Source organism: Epargyreus clarus, unplaced genomic scaffold (assembly GCF_041222505.1).
Source record: "Epargyreus clarus isolate Ecla_fem2 unplaced genomic scaffold, WU_Ecla_fem_2.2 ptg000010l, whole genome shotgun sequence".
NCBI classification, from domain to species: domain Eukaryota; kingdom Metazoa; phylum Arthropoda; class Insecta; order Lepidoptera; family Hesperiidae; genus Epargyreus; species Epargyreus clarus.
The window spans coordinates 10846523-10865035 of NW_027332218.1; the positions used below are offsets into that span (position 1 = coordinate 10846523).

At 30.9% G+C, this 18513-nt stretch overlaps 2 protein-coding genes across 2 annotated transcripts; both read left to right on the forward strand.

Annotated features, from left to right (window-relative positions):
• The first annotated feature begins 378 nt into the window (after positions 1-378).
• On the forward strand, positions 379-1793 carry LOC140745643 (uncharacterized). The gene is made up of 3 exons (XM_073077581.1): positions 379-531; positions 1076-1211; positions 1624-1793. The coding sequence occupies exons 1-3, from the start codon at positions 379-381 to the stop codon at positions 1791-1793; spliced, it is 459 nt and encodes a 152-aa protein (XP_072933682.1).
• Positions 1794-8637: 6844 nt separating this feature from the next.
• LOC140745644 (uncharacterized) lies at positions 8638-10322 on the forward strand. Its single transcript, XM_073077582.1, has 2 exons — positions 8638-8713; positions 10153-10322. Exons 1-2 carry the CDS (start codon positions 8638-8640, stop codon positions 10320-10322), a joined length of 246 nt encoding a protein of 81 aa, XP_072933683.1.
• The last annotated feature ends 8191 nt before the right edge of the window (positions 10323-18513 follow it).

The following is an 18513-nucleotide window of genomic DNA, read 5'->3' on the forward strand; positions in this document are numbered from 1 at the left end:
AACGTCTCTTCAAATAAGTCCATCTCTTGTATAATTCGTCTCTACTGTGTTCTTTACACTATCATAGTTATGGTGGTGGACTTACGTTTTGTGATTCAAAATGAAATAGATGTTCGGATGTTCAGCTACCTATACAAAATCAGTCAAAATATGCTTTATAGCTTAGTTTCAATTTTAAGTAACGGAGAACATTTTTTCAGATTTTATTCTGAAGTTCAAGCTGTGGACTCTATTAGTCGACTGAAATTAATCAATCGTTATGATGGTATAGTTTCATTCCTGCTGGCTCTTGGAGTATGTTTCTTAAAATTTTACGTCAACGGTCATGTATTTTTCCATCATAATGAATCGTTGTACTTTACTCTTAGTTTTCTATTAATGATATTCATGTTCATGGGAATAAATTTGATAAGCTTAGGCAGAATCTTAATTTTTGAAATTCTCTGGCTGCGCTTAAAGTCACTCCGAATTTTTATGGAGCAAGAGATCATATTTCAAGATAATTGTAACCCAAAAATATACACCAAGAAAGTAACAGATTATCTTAACTTATATAAAGAATACAATAATAATCTCCTTTCCTTAAGTGACGCTACAAAATTATTGGTAAATATAACATTACTAATTTTACGAGATATCGATATTGTAAATATTTATCGATATGTGGCATCCGCCCACGATAACACCTTTAAAAGACAAAAATTGTGATCATAGACAGGGCTTATTTTGTAATTTACGATTCACAGATATTCCTGGGACAATTATCGTATTTGCCGCAAATGTTATTACCAGTTCAAGAATGGCGCCAACGCTCAACATTTTGTGAGGTAAATTACGCAATCATATATGAAAGTGACTTGACAAACAAAAATCATATCGCACGGAAAATTCGGATTCAATACAACTTACAAAAACTACATACAATATCACAATGAATTCTAATTGCGATCATAAATGTAATAATGTTAATTACTTACAAAAAAAAACTACAAAAGAAATGTAAATCCACCCAAGCTTTATTTATGTTTGCGCTTTGTAATATTAATATATTTAAATGATTTTTACACCATTTTAGGATTACACTGTATTCATAATTGGACTTACGCCGGATATCATTTTACCATGTCTCCCGGCTGTGTTCGCAGAGCTCATCAACAGTGAAGTGGATAAAATTAAGACTCTACTTGCAAGACAATTATCTGTCACCATTGGTATTATAACCTTAAAATTTTAGCGCTTACTCTTATAAATATATTAATAAAAGATATTTTTGAAGGTTATTCGTGGCTCACTCAAAGTACCACAACACGCCACATTCCTTCCTTACAATATAAAGGTCCTACAATTTTCTATTTTAGTGATAAGAATGGTGCGATAGAGTAACTTATATGAGATGTACCGTCTTAGTCGTCAGAAACAAGAACGAATTTGTGATTAACCTTAGCGGAAGTTTTCCATTTCGGGCCGATTACAAATATCCATGAGAAGCTGGAACGTAGTACTCGTCATCATCAAACAGACTACTTAGTTAAAAGTTAACTGAACACCAATTTACTACTTTGACTCGTGCAAAAAATACTTAAAAAATGTTAACTTTACAAAATTACTTAACTACCATTTCAGATACATCCGTCCGGAATAAATTGATAGATGGCCTGAAATTCCTAGAGTTTTGTCCGTTCACCTTCACTGTCTGGCGTATCTTTCCCGTCAATTTGAAGATGGTCATGGCTACCATCAATTTGTACACCACTTTTCTTATCGTGATCATTCAATTTAAGTATATGCTTTAGAAATAACTGTTTTATTGTCTTGTGTGTGTTTACAGAGTTCAAATTGTATTGAAAATAAATTGAAATTTATTAATACTTTTGCTTTTTTACTACATTTTTTATTTTGTTCTCCTAAAAATTTAACCCAGATCCGTAGAAATTTAGCCGTATTTTTCTTTATTTTTTTCTGGTAGCAAATACTCAAATAAATACAACATATTTCAACAGCAGAGATGATTATTTACAGAATTAAAATGTTAATTACATCAAAAATCTTCTACAATATAACTGGCTCGTCTTTTTCTTAGGCCTCTTAATGACCCGTACCTTCCCTTTTCGACCCAAGGGCTCACGCTTATATTAGTATGGCCGATTGCATCAAACACCATCGCCAATGAAATGTAAAGCAGCATTACTCCCAAGGCTATAATCATTCGATCCAGTAACAGCTGATGTTTCTCCAAAGATTTCGCTATTTTGTACAGTACGTACAATTTATTCCTCTTGAATACGTCACAAGGCGATTCCAGAGCAGCGAATGGTATCGTCAAGCATAATAGCACACTCATCAAAGACATCAGTACCGATACGTACAAATTCATATCTTCATTCGTCTTCAACTTCGTTGTCAATAATGGTTTCGGCTTAAACCTCGATTCGAGCCCGAAATACGATAAAATACTGCAAAACAGAAATAATTATAGAATTATGCTAACAATCTACGGGATTTTGAAATAAATAGAAATATTTGTCTTATTTACCTGTTTAACGCAAGACGGTGTAGGATCATGGTATCAATTCTACGTAATATCTATATAATTTTAACCTCCTACGATACAACTAACGAAAATGTTTTCTGTTTCCATTTATATAATACTCGAATCACTGTGATTAACTAAACTAATTGCAGGTTCTATTAAGGATATATCATAATGAGCGAAATTAAATTTGTAGACTGTAATAATATTTCATTAAGTAATTAAGTTAATGGAATATTAATAAGTAACTATTACTTTTGTGATTTTAAGTTAAACACTTTAATTGCAAATAACACGGGACCCAATACAGTTAATACTGCAACTGTAGTACTGAAAGTATTTATGAATTACGCCTATTATTCTATTAATAATATTTATCAATGTATTCAATTATTGTAATGCCGAAGTTACACAATTTTCGCCTACTCGAAATTTTGTTCTTTGGTGAACAATATATAATTTAATAAGTATTTTAACGGCCTTTAATCTAATTTACCAATTTTTTTTGAAGTACTATATGAAAGCACTCCTGCTTAGTCCTCAGGGGTAACGGAGTATCTGTGACCGACCTCAGGTAGGATATCTCATCTGGGGTGGATTCCAAATGTCTGTGGGGGTGCAAACACGTGCGACAGGAAATGTACTGTAATGTCACAAACATTACAGTACAGTTACAGTATGTTTTATTAATTATCACACTTTTAAAATTTGAACACAAAGGGGAATGGTACTGTTTTTATAACTAATAAAAAATTGTAAAAAGGCAAGTGCTGCTATCTTTCCACCATACGATACTTGAAGGTGGTAGAACCCTTTGTGGTTCAAATCCGGCGGCACCATCTCAACGCCTATTTATGCCTCATAACAGCAGTGTTAAACGCTACTGTGTTCTAGTTTGAAGGGTGTGGTAAGGGAGACATGCTTTTCCGACGCGTTCTAGCTTAGTTCTCAGGGGTAGCGGCGCATCTGTGGCCGACCTCAGGTAGGGATATCTAATCCTATTTGGGGTTGATTACTTATTTCCATCACGCATCAGGTGGACTGCATGTTCGTCTGCTACTTCTATATCATATAAAAAACTAGTACGCAGACCCTTGATGTTATAAATATTTATATGACGTCCATAACCTTCAATGACATATGGTCATAGTCATGACGTATGGACGAATTATGAAGACCGAAATTAGACGTCATATCTTCTCATTAAAGCCACGAAATGTTTCAACCCTGGTACAACCCTCTAAAATCAATATAACATTTTAATATTATAGAGTTTACTGATAAGCAAGTACATCGCTTTAATTTCGAATTCTCTACTCTGTAATTTCAGCATTGACAATACTTCAATTATTGGTAGCTTTATCAAGTAGTTGATACTTATCATATTTTATACTAGGGGATTCGATCACATAATTACTCAGTCCATCTGTTTGATATGAAAATACTGAATATATCTGTTTGCTATGAAATGACTTACCATTATTAAAGTAATTAGGTGGGTAACCTACAAAAATATTACAACAAGTATTGGAATAAACAATTATTATTTTTTTAGTTATAATTTATATTCAAACAAAAAATATCAGTTATTCGCCAGTTTTGGTACGATAATCCTTAAATTTGTTACGGTATGGAGTTATAAAGTTAAAATCATCACGAAATCACAAAAAATATTCAATATGGCGTCCTGAAACTTTTTCCTAATTCCCTCAAGCGCGCACTTTTTTACTTCTGAGGAGTTTTATTTAGAACAAAAAAATGTAAAATGTGGAAGTATTTTAATAGGTAAACCTGCCTTGTCGTAATGAACTCGTTGTTATTAAAATTATTTATGTCAAAAATTGTTCTTTTTTAACAAAAACGAATGAAGATTGTTATCACGCAGTCAGCTCTTAGCCTATTATCGCCCCCAAGTAATTACTTTCGACGTTTCTTTTATCGAGTTGACGTTGGAAACAAAACGTTCATTTGATATCGTGGTTTCAAGTGAATTATTATCATATGTATTAAATATTTACTCAGATATTTCCTTAAAATGATACAAGTGAAACCCAAAAACGAAAGAACTGCGGCCTTAAAAATAACAGTTACACAAAAATTAAAAGTTTTATTTATATTCATACAAGCAATATTTTCTCAAGATTATGGATTCGTAAAACCGAAGACTTTTAATCGAAAAGTTATTATACGAATATTTGCTTTCACACAAGCATTGATTGTCTTCATACTTTTTTGTATATCGTCCCCGATCGATTCTATATTATTTTTAACTTCGAAATCGAGTGCAAGTCATCTTTTTCAATACATTGTATATATTCTCATATTAACCGTTTCAAGTGCAAATTTTTCTTTCTGTGACTTTTTGACAGAACTTTCATCTTTGGATAAAGAAATGGGTGTTGTTGTCAATTTTTTGGATGTAAAAATCATAATGAGTTGCATTGTTACACTTGGTTTGAAATTTGTGATAGAAGTCGTGAAATGCTTCTACATATCGAATTGCAATGATATTTATTTGGAAATTTTTTCACATCTCACAAATTTTTCTTTAGATTTTCCACAAATCGTGAACTTTTTTATTTTCTATTCTGTGTTTTGTCGATTAAAAAACTTAAGACACGTAGTCATAAATGGATCCGATTATATGAAATATGTGACTTTTTACAAAAACTTGATAGATATTTTGGGGAGAATAAAATTTATGTTTGATATTACTGTAAGTATGAGCTTTATTTTAGTTACAAAATAGTTCCATTATTATTTTTTCCTCGTGATTTGAATGTAATAATAATGTTTTTAATAATATAATAATAAACATGCAATTAATCTTAAGAGCACTTGAAATAACACTATTGTATATTTGGAAATCATGTATTTTTGATCTACCAATTAATTATATTATGATAAATATACTAATAATATTAATAGCAACTAATTAAACATTACATATGAATTTCTTCTTAATCTTTTGATCCACCTCGTTTATCTTGTATCCTTTCTTCTTACAGTTTTTTATATCCTTTGTGTCCAATGTTCCTGTAATTTTGATTTTCATTTATGAAATTTTGGGAGGGAGCCTAAAAAATGTTGTAAGTATAATTGGTTTAAAAACTCTACAAGTAGGTAATTTAATAATGAACTATTTAATATATACGATACTTCAAAAATATGAGGTAATTGAACAATACTTTTATCGTATAGTCAAAGGAATTGTCTATGGTAAGACGACAAGAGTATATGACATATTGTAACTTTATCTTTATAGTACGACACGGAAACAATAATAAAGAAAATAACAAAAACATAACATAAGTATAAACGTGGACATCATAAACAAGATGACTACATAACCAAAATATTAATTGGAGTAAATCATTATTTTCAGGTGACATTTGCACGTTTTACAACGTTTTTAAATATAATTCACTTTTTTGTTGTGAACTTTGCTCCCATAGTGGCGGCTGAACAACTTTTGAATGAGGCTGAGAAATTAAAATTAGATCTTCATAACAAAGCCTTACAAGAAACAGGTAACAAATTATAATCATCATTAAATACAAGTCATATTTCTTAGTAAGTAAGTGAAAAATGCCAGTCGGTAGACTTTTACCACGAAACAATAGCGACTTGTACCAAGTTTGTACCGAAGTGATGATATTTCCCACGTAAGTATGATATTGGAATAACAAAGAAACTTTTCGATTCGTATAACATGCTTTGTACTTGCATTGTTCATAAAATAGGGGGGAGTTATTATTATTTACTTATGTGGAAAATAAAAATCTAAATAATCAACAACTTCGATTAAGATGAAAGCGAAATTATGCAAATTTGCACTACTGTCAAGATTAATAAATAGTTACTACGTAACTCCTGTGGAATTTCTTACGCCGCTTCTTCTCCATTTTCCTACCTTTTGACACCTTTCGATGTGGTGGTGGACTGTGGATATTAAAAAAGAGTTGCATATGAATCATATTTCAATAAATTAGATTAAAACTTAAATTTAAACATATTATTGAATTGTTACAGATCCAAGACAAATGCATAGCATCAAGAAATTCATTCGCTATATAGAAGCCTGTCCGTTCAAGTACAAAGTGTACAGTGTAATTCCCATCGATTTGTCTTTTATATTCACTTTCATTAACGTTTCCATCTCTTACTTTATTGTTGTTATACAATTAACACATTTGTATTGAAGATTGTAGAACTCTTCTGTGGCTTCGAATATCATATACTATTAAGCATACAATATAAAGATTATTAATTCGAACTGTTACTTTTATTGGCAAAAATAATTTTAAGTTCAACTGTCGCGACGTCACCACAATATCTATTAAACTTTGGTGTTTCTTTGGTGCTTTCTGATTTGAAATTATATTAAAGACAGTTAGTTATGTACGATATATCACAATATAGTTATTGAGGACAGTAATACATCAAAGTCAAATTCAGAGTATTTGGGATTGGTTAGGATTTTATTTAGTCATACATTCCAATGTTAACTTTTTTGTTATTTCAATTTCAATTTATTTTAACAAATACAGAAGTCTTTACTTGTACTAATTTCTTCACTAGTTCAATACAAGGCGATAAAGGATCATTATAATATTCAAAATAATTACGTTAATAGCATTCAATTAATTAATTCCTATTACTTGTATATATTACGGTCATCGTGACTAACAGAATATTTAGAATAAATGAATCCCATATTATCGCTTACGTAATAGTTATATAAATCATTAATATCCTTTCCACAAACTATTTGAAAGTTTAATAATATGGGTCCTAATAGGTACTCTCATGCCCCGAATGGGCTTGAGCCAATATCTAGTATTTATTGTCACTTAGCGAGTAACCGCCGTAACTTAGATTGAGAAAGCTCCATTTTGGAACGAAACGCGTTTTAGTGATGGCATGTATGGTGGACGGTGGTGTATATATATATATATATATAAATATATATTTCTATGGGGGTAAAAGGTTAGTACTTACTAGTTAGTAGTTTTGGTACATGTTAGTACGTAGTTTTAATACCATCCTAATATCTTCCAATCAATCTAACAGAAAGAGAATCCTACTTATTACGACGAAAGTTGATCACGACAGTTAAGTTGAAACATTTTCAGTAATGCATCTTTCCACCCCCTTCAAAACTTAACACGGCAGCTCTATGCTATTATTAGACTAGCTACTACACCTTTAATCAACCTTCAGAAATCAATTTATTAACATTGTAGTGAATCCATCAATTAATATATTTTATATAATTACAAAGCTTTTCACATGAAACATTTAATTAAATCTTATCTACTTTATTATCAAGAATAATGACAATGTAACATAAATAAAATACATCAATAGTTATTAAGTTATTCATAAAACTTCATCGAGTTAATTTCACTTTATGAATAGAGCGGCACATTCAGTTGGTAGCGGTCTTGTGGGAATCATTGTCATATTTATAACGTAGTACATTCTTTAGAATGATTCAAGTGAAACCTAAAAAAGGACTCAGCACTAAAAATTCGACTACCATAAAACTAACATTTCCAAGAAAATTAAAAATTCTATTTATATTAATACAAGTAATATTTTCTCAAGATTACGGATTTGTGAAACTGAAGACTTTTAAACAAAAATGTATCGTTCGAAGCCTTGCTTTCATTCAAGCTTTCATTGTCTCAACAGTTTTTTATTTGTCGAGTCAGATCAATTCTATTTACGCTTTAGCCGCTAAAGTGAACCCAAGTCATTATATTCAGTATATCGCATTCATTCTGATATTATCAGTTTCGAGTCTTAAGTTCTCTTTTTGTAACTTGCAAAAAGAACTTTTATTATTTGATACAAAACTAGGCGTTGTCGTTAATTTTATGGATATAAAAATTATTTCGGCTTGCGCAGTAGCAACTGGCGTAAAATTATCAGGAATATTAATAAACCATGCCGAGTACAACTTCAATCTTTCTTTAAGTATTCTGTCTTACATCCCGAAGTTCTGTTTAGATTTTCCGCAAATTGTCAACTTCTTCGTTTTCTATTCAGTATACTGTCGATTGAATAACTTAAGACACACTGTTTTAAATGGGTCCAATTATATGAAATATGTTAATTCTTATAAAACCTTGATTGATTCTTTGGAAAAAGTCAAAGTTGTATTTGATGTGGTTGTAAGTACACAATCATTTTATTGTTACCTTAAAACTACACGTGACATTAAAGTTAAATTCACAATGTCACTCGTATCTGCACTAAATTTTAACTTTTTGATTCTGCCTTAACAAATTGTCCTTTACAAAGAGTGTATATTATGAAATAATTTAAAAGCTATTAAATGTATATTAAATTAAAACATTTTAACAACTTATGCCTGTGAAATAGTTACAACTGCATAATTTTAAAGCATAACTAAAATAGACTTTTACACCATAAATACATTTTTTTCTTGCAGTTTATTATATGCTTAATGTGCAACGTTCCGGTCGTTTTGATTTTCATTTATGATATTCTAAAAGGGGGACTAGCAAATGTTGTAAGTATTTCTAACCATCATTTAAAATTTTTAACACGCTTTTATTATTTTGGGTTGTATCTATGTATGTACGTATTGAACCCGATTTCTATCCAATTGTTAAAAAAGTGTGGGGCGCTTTTCGAAAACTGAGAAATGGAGCACCCCATGCTTTTTTCACAATTATACTATTTACTGTTTCTTAATCGATTCATATATTGAAAATTAACTTCTACTTTTTAGTTGATTTTATCATAAAAGCGTGTTTTTTAGTTTTTTTAACTATATTTATTTATTTTCCGTTTGCTTTACCAAAATACGATACGTATCAAAAATTATTTTGTTTCAGTCAACCCTTGGTCGCATGGCAACGTGTGTAAACATGATACATTTCTTGATTATAAACTTTTCTCCTATATTAGCAGCTGATCAACTCTTAAATGAGGCTCAGAAATTGAAAAGGGACCTTCACAACAAAGCCTTAGAAGAACTGGTAATAATTCATCATCATAATTATTAATTAATTTAATATCTGTGTATTTTCTAACAAATCAATAAAACCAAACACTTTTGATTTGTGGTCAGTATTGCCATTATCTGACACTTGTAACATTAGATTATTTTCATCCTACGTCCATGCTTATAAATAAGGTCTGAACTGAGAATATAGTATAGTATAATAAAATAAATTGACAAAATCACCAAAAACTAATTGAATATATCGATTTAGGAGAATTCCATCTTCAAAATTATAGCATCGTAAATCGATTCTTACATTTTTTTATAATGTAAGAGTAGCAGACGAGCATACAGTCCTCCTGATGGTAAGTGGCTACTGCCGCCCATGGACATCTGTAATCAACCCCTGACAAGATAAGATATTCCTACCTGAGGTCGGCCACAGATGCACTGCTACCCCTGAGGACTAAGCTAGAAAAAGCCTCGAAAAAGTCTGTCTCCCTTACCACACCCTTCAAATCGGAACACAGCAGCACAGCATTTATTTAATGAACAGAATGTAATTTTATTTATAATTCAACCATAAAAGGTGTTTACTATTATTTGTTTGCTACCTGATTGTTATATTACCTAATTGTTTCAGATCCGAGGCAAATTCACAACATCGAGAGATTTATCCGCTATATAGAAGCCTATCCATTTAGATACAAAGTGTACAGAATAATTCCCATCGAGTTATCTTTTATTTTCATCTTTATTAACATTTGTATTACCTACTTCATTGTTGTTATACAATTAACACACTTATATTAAAGATTTTTAGAATTCCGATTGGTGTGGTAGATTATAGGTAATTGTAATTGTTTAAGACGGGCAATATAATTTACTAACTCCAACTATTCGTTTTATTGACACATATAGCCTGGTTTGAAGGATGTGGTAAGCGACACTTATACAAATATAATTTGATTATCAGAGTTATCAGAGAGTTTGAAGGTGGTAGAACACTTTGCGGTTCGCTTCCGGTGGCACCACAGCCACACCTATTTCTACTTAATAACAGCAGTGTTAGGCACTGCTTGTTCCGCTTTGAAGGGTGTGGTAAGGGAGACAAACTTTTCCGAGGCATTCCAGCTTAGTCCTCAGGGGTTGCGGCGCATCTATGGCGGACCTAAGGTGGAATAATCTAATCCTATCTGGAGTTGATTACAGATATCCATGGGCGGCAGTAGCCACTTACCATCACTGGACACTCATCATCCGTGGACTGCATGCTCGTCTGCTACTCCTATATTATAAAAAAGTTACAATGCAACTCTAGTCAATTTCATGTGCATATCGTCCAATGCTATATTTAAAAAATATTCTTATGATCTTACGTAATATTGTATATAGAGGAAACTATATATAGTATATAGAGGTATATAGACTCTTATGTAATCTATATATATAAAAGCGAAAAGATACTCACGTTCAAAACGTATTAATCAAGGTTTTGACTAATCTACTAAAGCTACAATCACGAAATTTGAAATAAAGCTTCGTTTTATAATGTAGATGCGCACTAAGTACGGATTTTTTGATATTCCACCGTTAAGGGGGTTAAATGGGGTTTGAAAGTTAGTATGAAAGTCCATCAGTTTTAAAGCAAACTGGATAAAAATCGGTATTTGGCTTTTCGATGGAAAATAATTCATCACCTATTTCATTGTTTTTCGGAAAACCATCCCTTAAGGTCGTTTAATGGGAGTTGGAATTTTATTTCAAACTCAATTTAATTCGCAAGCAAGGACTATAAAAATTTGCATTTGGCTTTCCTGTTGGAAATAATAGAATTTTTTTAACACCATTTATGGAAAATCTACCCTTAAGAGGATAAAATAGGGGTTGAAAGTTTGTTGGGAAGTCCGCAGCTTTTTAAGCAAAGTCTATGAAAATTGTTATATGGCTTTCTGATTGAAAATAATAGGACACCTATTTCACAGTTTTTGGAAAATCAACCCTTAAGGTTATTTAATAGGGGATGGAATTTTATTTTAAAATCCATTTTTTTTGGAAACAAGGACTGCAAAAATAGGATTTAGCTTTCTGGTACGTAATTATAGATCTTCTTTAACAACGTTTATAGAAAATCTACCCTTAGAGGATTAAATAGGGGTAGAAACTTTGTTTAGAAGTTCGCAGGTTTTAGGGCAAAGTCTATGTAATTTAGTATTCTGCTTTCTGATTGAAAATAATAGAACAACTATTTATGAAATTTTGGAAGGGAGCCTAAAAAATGTTGTAAGTATAATTGGTTTAAAAACTTTACAAGTAGGTAATTTAATAATGAACTATTTAATATATACGATACTTCAAAAATATGAGGTAATTGAACAATACTTTTATCGTATAGTCAAAGGAATTGTCTATGGTAAGACGACAAGAGTATATGACATATTGTAACTTTATCTTTATAGTACGGCACGGTACCAATAATAAAGAAAATAACAAAAACATAACATAAGTATAAACATCATCACATCAGGACATCATAAACAAGATGACTAAATAATCAAAATATTAATTTAAGTAAATCATTATTTTCAGGTGACATTTGCACGTTTTACAACGTTTTTAAATATAATTCACTTTTTTGTTGTGAACTTTGCTCCCATAGTGGCGGCTGAACAACTTTTGAATGAGGCTGAGAAATTAAAATTAGATCTTCATAACAAAGCCTTACAAGAAACAGGTAACAAATTATAATCATCATTAAATAGAAGTCATATTTCTTAGTAAGTAAGTGAAAAATGCCAGTCGGTAGACTTTTACCACGAAACAATAGCGCCTTGTACAAAGCTTGTACCGAAGTGATGATATTCCCCAAATAAGTATGATATTGGAATAACAAAGAAATTTTTCGATTAGTATAACGTGCTTTGTACTTGCATTTTTCATAAAATACGGGGTAGTTATTATTATTTATAAAGAAAATAAAAAAAATCGAAATAATTGGTCAACAACTTCGATTTAGATAAAAGCGAAAAACATGCAAATTTGCACTCGTGTGGAGTTTCTTGCGCCGCTGCTTCTCCGTTTTCCTGTACCTTTTGACACCTTCCGATGTGGTGGTGGACTGTTGATATTAAAAAAGAGTTGCATATGAATCATATTTCAATAAATTAGATTAAAACTTAAATTTAAACATATTATTGAATTGTTACAGATCCAAGACAAATGCATAGCATCAAGAAATTCATTCGCTATATAGAAGCCTGTCCGTTCAAGTACAACTTTGTACTTGTACTGGTTGTACTGGATGGGAATTACACTGTACACTTGTACAGTGTAATTCCCATCGATTTGTCTTTTATATTCACCTTCATTAACGTCTCTATCTCTTACTTTATTGTTGTTATACAATTAACACATTTGTATAGAAGATTGTAGAACTCTTCTGTGGATTCGAATATCATATGCTATTAAGCATACAATATAAAGATTATTAATTCAAACTGTTACTTTTATTGGCAAAATAATTTTAAGTTCAACTGTCGCGACGTCACCACAATATCTATTAAACTTTGGTGTTTCTTTGGTGCTTTCTGATTTGAAAGTATATTAAAGACAGTTAGTTATGTACGATATATCACAATATAGTTATTGAGGACAGTAATACATCAAAGTCAAATTCAGAGTGTTTGGGATTGGTTAGGATTTTATTTAGTCATACATTCCAATGTTAACTTTTTTGTTACTTCAATTTCAATTTATTTTAACAAATACAGAAGTCTTTACTTGTACTAATTTCTTCACTAGTTCAATACAAGGCGATAAAGGATCATTATAATATTCAAAATAATTACGTAAATAGCATTCAATTAATTAATTCCTATTACTTGTTTATATTACGGTCATCGTGACTAACAGAATATTTAGAATAAATGAATCCCAAATTATCGCTTACGTAATAGTTATATAAATCATTAATATCCTTTCCACAAACTATTTGAAAGTTTAATAATATGGGTCCTAATAGGTACCTTAAAGTACTCTCATGCCCCGAATGGGCTTGTGCCAATATCTAGTATTTATTATCACTTAGCGAGTTACCGCCGTAACTTAGATTGAGAAAGCTCCATTTTGGAACGAAACGCGTTTTAGTGATGGCATGTATGGTGGACGGTGGTGTACATATATATATATATATATATATATATATATATATATATATATATATATTTCTATGGGGGTAAAAGGTTGGTACTTACTAGTTAGTAGTTTTGGTACATGTTAGTACGTAGTTTTAATACTATCCTAATATCTTCCAATCAATCTAACAGAAAGAGAATCCTACTTATTACGACGAAAGTTGATCACGACAGTTAAGTTGAAACATTTTCAGTAATGCATCTTTCCACCCCCTTCAAAACTTAACACGGCAGCTCTATGCTATTATTAGACTAGCTACACCTTTAATCAACCTTCAAAAATCAATTTATTAACATTGTAGTGAATCCATCAATAAATATATTTTATATTTACAAAGCTTTTCACATGAAACATTTAATTAAATCTTATCTACTTTATTATCAAGAGTAATGACAATGTAACATAAATAAAATACATCAATAGTTATTAAATTATTCATAAAACTTCGAGTTAATTTCACTTTATGAATAGAGCGGCACATTCAGTTGGTAGCGGTCTTGTGGGAATCACCGTAATATTTATAACGTAGTACATTCTTTAGAATGATTCAAGTGAAACCTAAAAAGGGTCTCAGCACTGAAAATTCGACTACCATAAAACTAACATTTTCAAAAAACTTAAAAATTCTATTTATATTAATACAAGTAATATTTTCTCAAGATTACGGATTTGTGAAACTGAAGACTTTTAAACAAAAATGTATCGTTCGAAGCCTTGCTTTCATTCAAGCTTTCATTGTCTCAACAGTTTTTTATTTGTCGAGTCAGATCAATTCTATTTACGTTTTAGCCGCTGAAGTGAACCCAAGTCATCATATTCAGTATATCGCATTCATTCTGATATTATCAGTTTCGAGTCTTAAGTTCTCTTTTTGTAACTTGCAAAAAGAACTTTTATTATTTGATACAAAACTAGGCGTTGTCGTTAATTTTATGGATATAAAAATTATTTCGGCTTGCGCAGTTGCAACTGGCGTAAAATTATTAGGAATATTAATAAACCCTGCCGAGTACAACTTCAAGCTTTCTTTATGTATTCTGTCTTACATCCCGAAGTTCTGTTTAGATTTTCCGCAAATTGTCAACTTCTTCGTTTTCTATTCAGTATACTGTCGATTGAATAACTTAAGACACACTGTTTTAAATGGGTCCAATTATATGAAATATGTTAATTCTTATAAAACCTTGATTGATTCTTTGGAAAAAGTCAAAGTTGTATTTGATGTGGTTGTAAGTACACAATCATTTTATTGTAACCTTAAAACTACACGTGACATTAAAGTTAAATTCACAATGTCACTCGTATTTGCACTAAATTTTAACTTTTTGATTCTGCCTTAACAAATTGCTTCAAATTAAGATGTAAGCAGATCTGCTTTTGAAAACTTTTTTATATTTTTTTATATACAAAGAGTCTATATTATGAAATAATTTAAAAGCTTTTAAATGTATATTACATTATAGCATTTAAACAACTTACACCTGTGAAATAGTTACAACTGCATAATTTTAAACCATAACTAATAGACTTTTACACCATAAATACAACTTTTTCTTGCAGTTTATTATATGCTTAATGTGCAACGTTCCGGTCGTTTTGATTTTCATTTATGATATTCTAAAAGGGAGACTAGCAAATGTTGTAAGTATTTCTAACCACTATTTAACATTTTTAACACGCTTTTATTAATTTGGGTTGTATCTATGTATGTACGTATTGAACCCGATTTCTATCCAGTTGTGAAAAAAGTATGGGGCGCTTTTCGAAAACTGAGAAATGGAGCACCCCATGCTTTTTTCACAATTATACTATTTACTGTTTCTTAATTGATTCCTATATTAATTACTAAATTAATTTCTACTTTTTAGTTGATTTTATCATAAAAGCGTGTTTTTTAGTTTTTTAACTATATTTATTTATTTTCCGCTTGCTTTACCAAAATACGATGCGTATCAAAAATTATTTTGTTTCAGTCAACCCTTGGTCGCATGGCAACGTGTGTAGACATGATACATTTCTTTATTATACACTTTTCTCCTATATTAGCAGCTGATCAACTCTCAAATGAGGCACAGACATTGAAAAGGGACCTTCACAACAAAGCCTTAGAAGAAACAGGTATTAAATAATTCATCATCATCATTATTAATCAATTTTAAAAGTGTACAACCATATAATAGGAGCTTAATGACTGTGTATTTTCCTAACAAATCAATAAAACCAAACACTTTTGATTTGTGGTCAGTATTGCCATTATCTGACACTTGTAACATTAGATTATTTTCATCCTACGTCCATGCTTATAAATAAGGTCTGAACTGAGAATATAGTATAGTATAATAAAATAAATTGACAAAATCACCAAAAACTAATTGAATATATCGATTTAGGAGAATTCCATCTTCAAAATTATAGCATTGTAAATCGATTCTTACATTTTTTTATAATGTAAGAGTAGCAGACGAGCATGCAGTCCACCTGATGGTAAGTGGCTACTGCCGCCAATGGACATCTGTAATCAACCCCAGATAAGATAAGATATTCCTACCTGAGGTCGGCCACAGATGCGCTGCTACCCCTGAGGACTAAGCTAGAACGCCTCGGAAAAGTCTGTCTCCCTTACCACACCTTTCAAATCGGAACACAGCAGCACAGCATTTATTTGATGAACAGAATGTAATTTTATTTATAATTCAACCATAAAAGGTGTTTACTATTATTTGTTTGCCACCTGATTGTTATATTACCTAATTGTTTCAGATCCGAGGCAAATTCACAACATCGGGAGATTTATCCGCTATATAGAAGCCTGTCCATTTAGATACAAAGTGTACAGAATAATTCCCATCGAGTTATCTTTTATTTTCACCTTTATTAACATTTGTATTACCTACTTCATTGTTGTTATACAATTAACACACTTATATTAAAGATTTTTAGAATTCCGTTTGGTGTGGTAGATTATAGGTAATTGTAATTGTTTAAGACGGGCAATATAATTTACTAACTCCAACTATTCGTTTTATTGACATATAATCCTGGTTTGAAGGATGTGGTAAGCGACACTTATACAAATATAATTTGATTATCAGAGTTATCAGAGAGTTTGAAGGTGGTAGAACCCTTTGCGGTTCGCTTCCGGTGGCACCACCGCCACACCTATTTCTACTGAATAACAGCAGTGTTAGGCACTGCTGTGTTCCGCTTTGAAGGGTGTGGTAAGGGCTTCGATCACTAATAAGAACGATTACGTGCAGGTACAATTTTTCTTGCAGACCATTTTCAAATTTCATAATATGGGTCCCAATATGTATAGTTTGTATACGATCAAAACGATGTTGACATATTCTCCCAATAAATAAAAAATGGCATATTAAGGAATATTATTAAAAAAATGTCATACGACACTTTCAAGCCTGAATAATGTAAGTCTATGCTACTGATGTGAGCTACTACAATTTAAATAAATTATTCTAACTTTAAACATTAAACACACCTAAAATGTATATAACATTGTGTTATATCTGATAGACACAATATTTACTCATACCAGTAAACACACGTTTGATATTGGGTTTCTCATAATAACGAAAAATTTGTTTGAACTGAGCGCATTGATACAGGTATGTTAAATATTGACACAAAAGCTATGATTATTGATAGCATTGACTGAATTCACTCTATGAACGGAGAGGATACTTCATGTTGTTTTGTGGTTGCGAGTAACTCAATATTATATTAAAATGATACAAGTGAAACCCCAAAACAAATCAATTGCTGCCACGAACATTATAATTCCAAGAATATTAAAAAATGTTATTTTTATTCATACAAATAATATTTGCTCAAGATTACGGATTTGTGAAACTGAAGACTTTTAAACAAAAATGTGTTGTACGAAGCATTGCCTGCATTCAAGCTTTCATTGTCTTAATACTTTTTTAAAGGTTGACTTCGATCGATTATAATTACACTTTAACCGCTAAAATGATCCCAAGACATGTTTTTCAATATATTGCATTCATTCTTATTTTATCAATTTCGAGTGTTAAATTTTCTTTTTGTGACTTCCAAACTGAACTTTTGTTATTTGATACAAAATTAGGTATCATAGTTATTTTTTTGGATATAAAAATTATTATAGCTTGCACAATCTCAGTTGGCATAAAGTTGTTAGGAGAATTTTTAAACCATGTCTACATATCCAACTACAACGATAACAATGATTTTGGAATTTTGACTCAGATCCCTAAGTTCGCATTAGATTTTCCGCAAATTGTTAACTTCTTCGTTTTCTATTCAGTATACTGTCGATTGAAAAACTTAAGACACGCTGTTTTAGATGGGTCTGATTATATAAAATATGTAATTTTTTATAAAAACTTGATTGATTCTTTGGAAAAAATCAAAGCTGTATTTGATGCAGTTGTAAGTACCCGATCATTTTGTTTACCTTAAAACTATACGACCAAAGTAAAAATAGACAATGTTGCTTATACCTGCACCCTGCATTCAATTCTAATTTTCATATTCAACAATTCAAACTATGTTTATAAATAAAATGTTAACAGATCTGCGTTAAAAACGACATTAATGAAAAAAAATATTTGACTAGATATTGCTCAAAGTATTCATAATTTCAATCTATTTTACATTAAGCCTCTTAGCAATTTATGTATTGCTTTAGTTTTCTATGTTTTGTATTATATTGTATCTAAATAGTAATATAGTGCCACCAACTTTTCTGTTCAGTAGACAAATCTGGAACTAAAACAAAGCCGACCGCCATTTTGAAATGTCATTCCGCTGT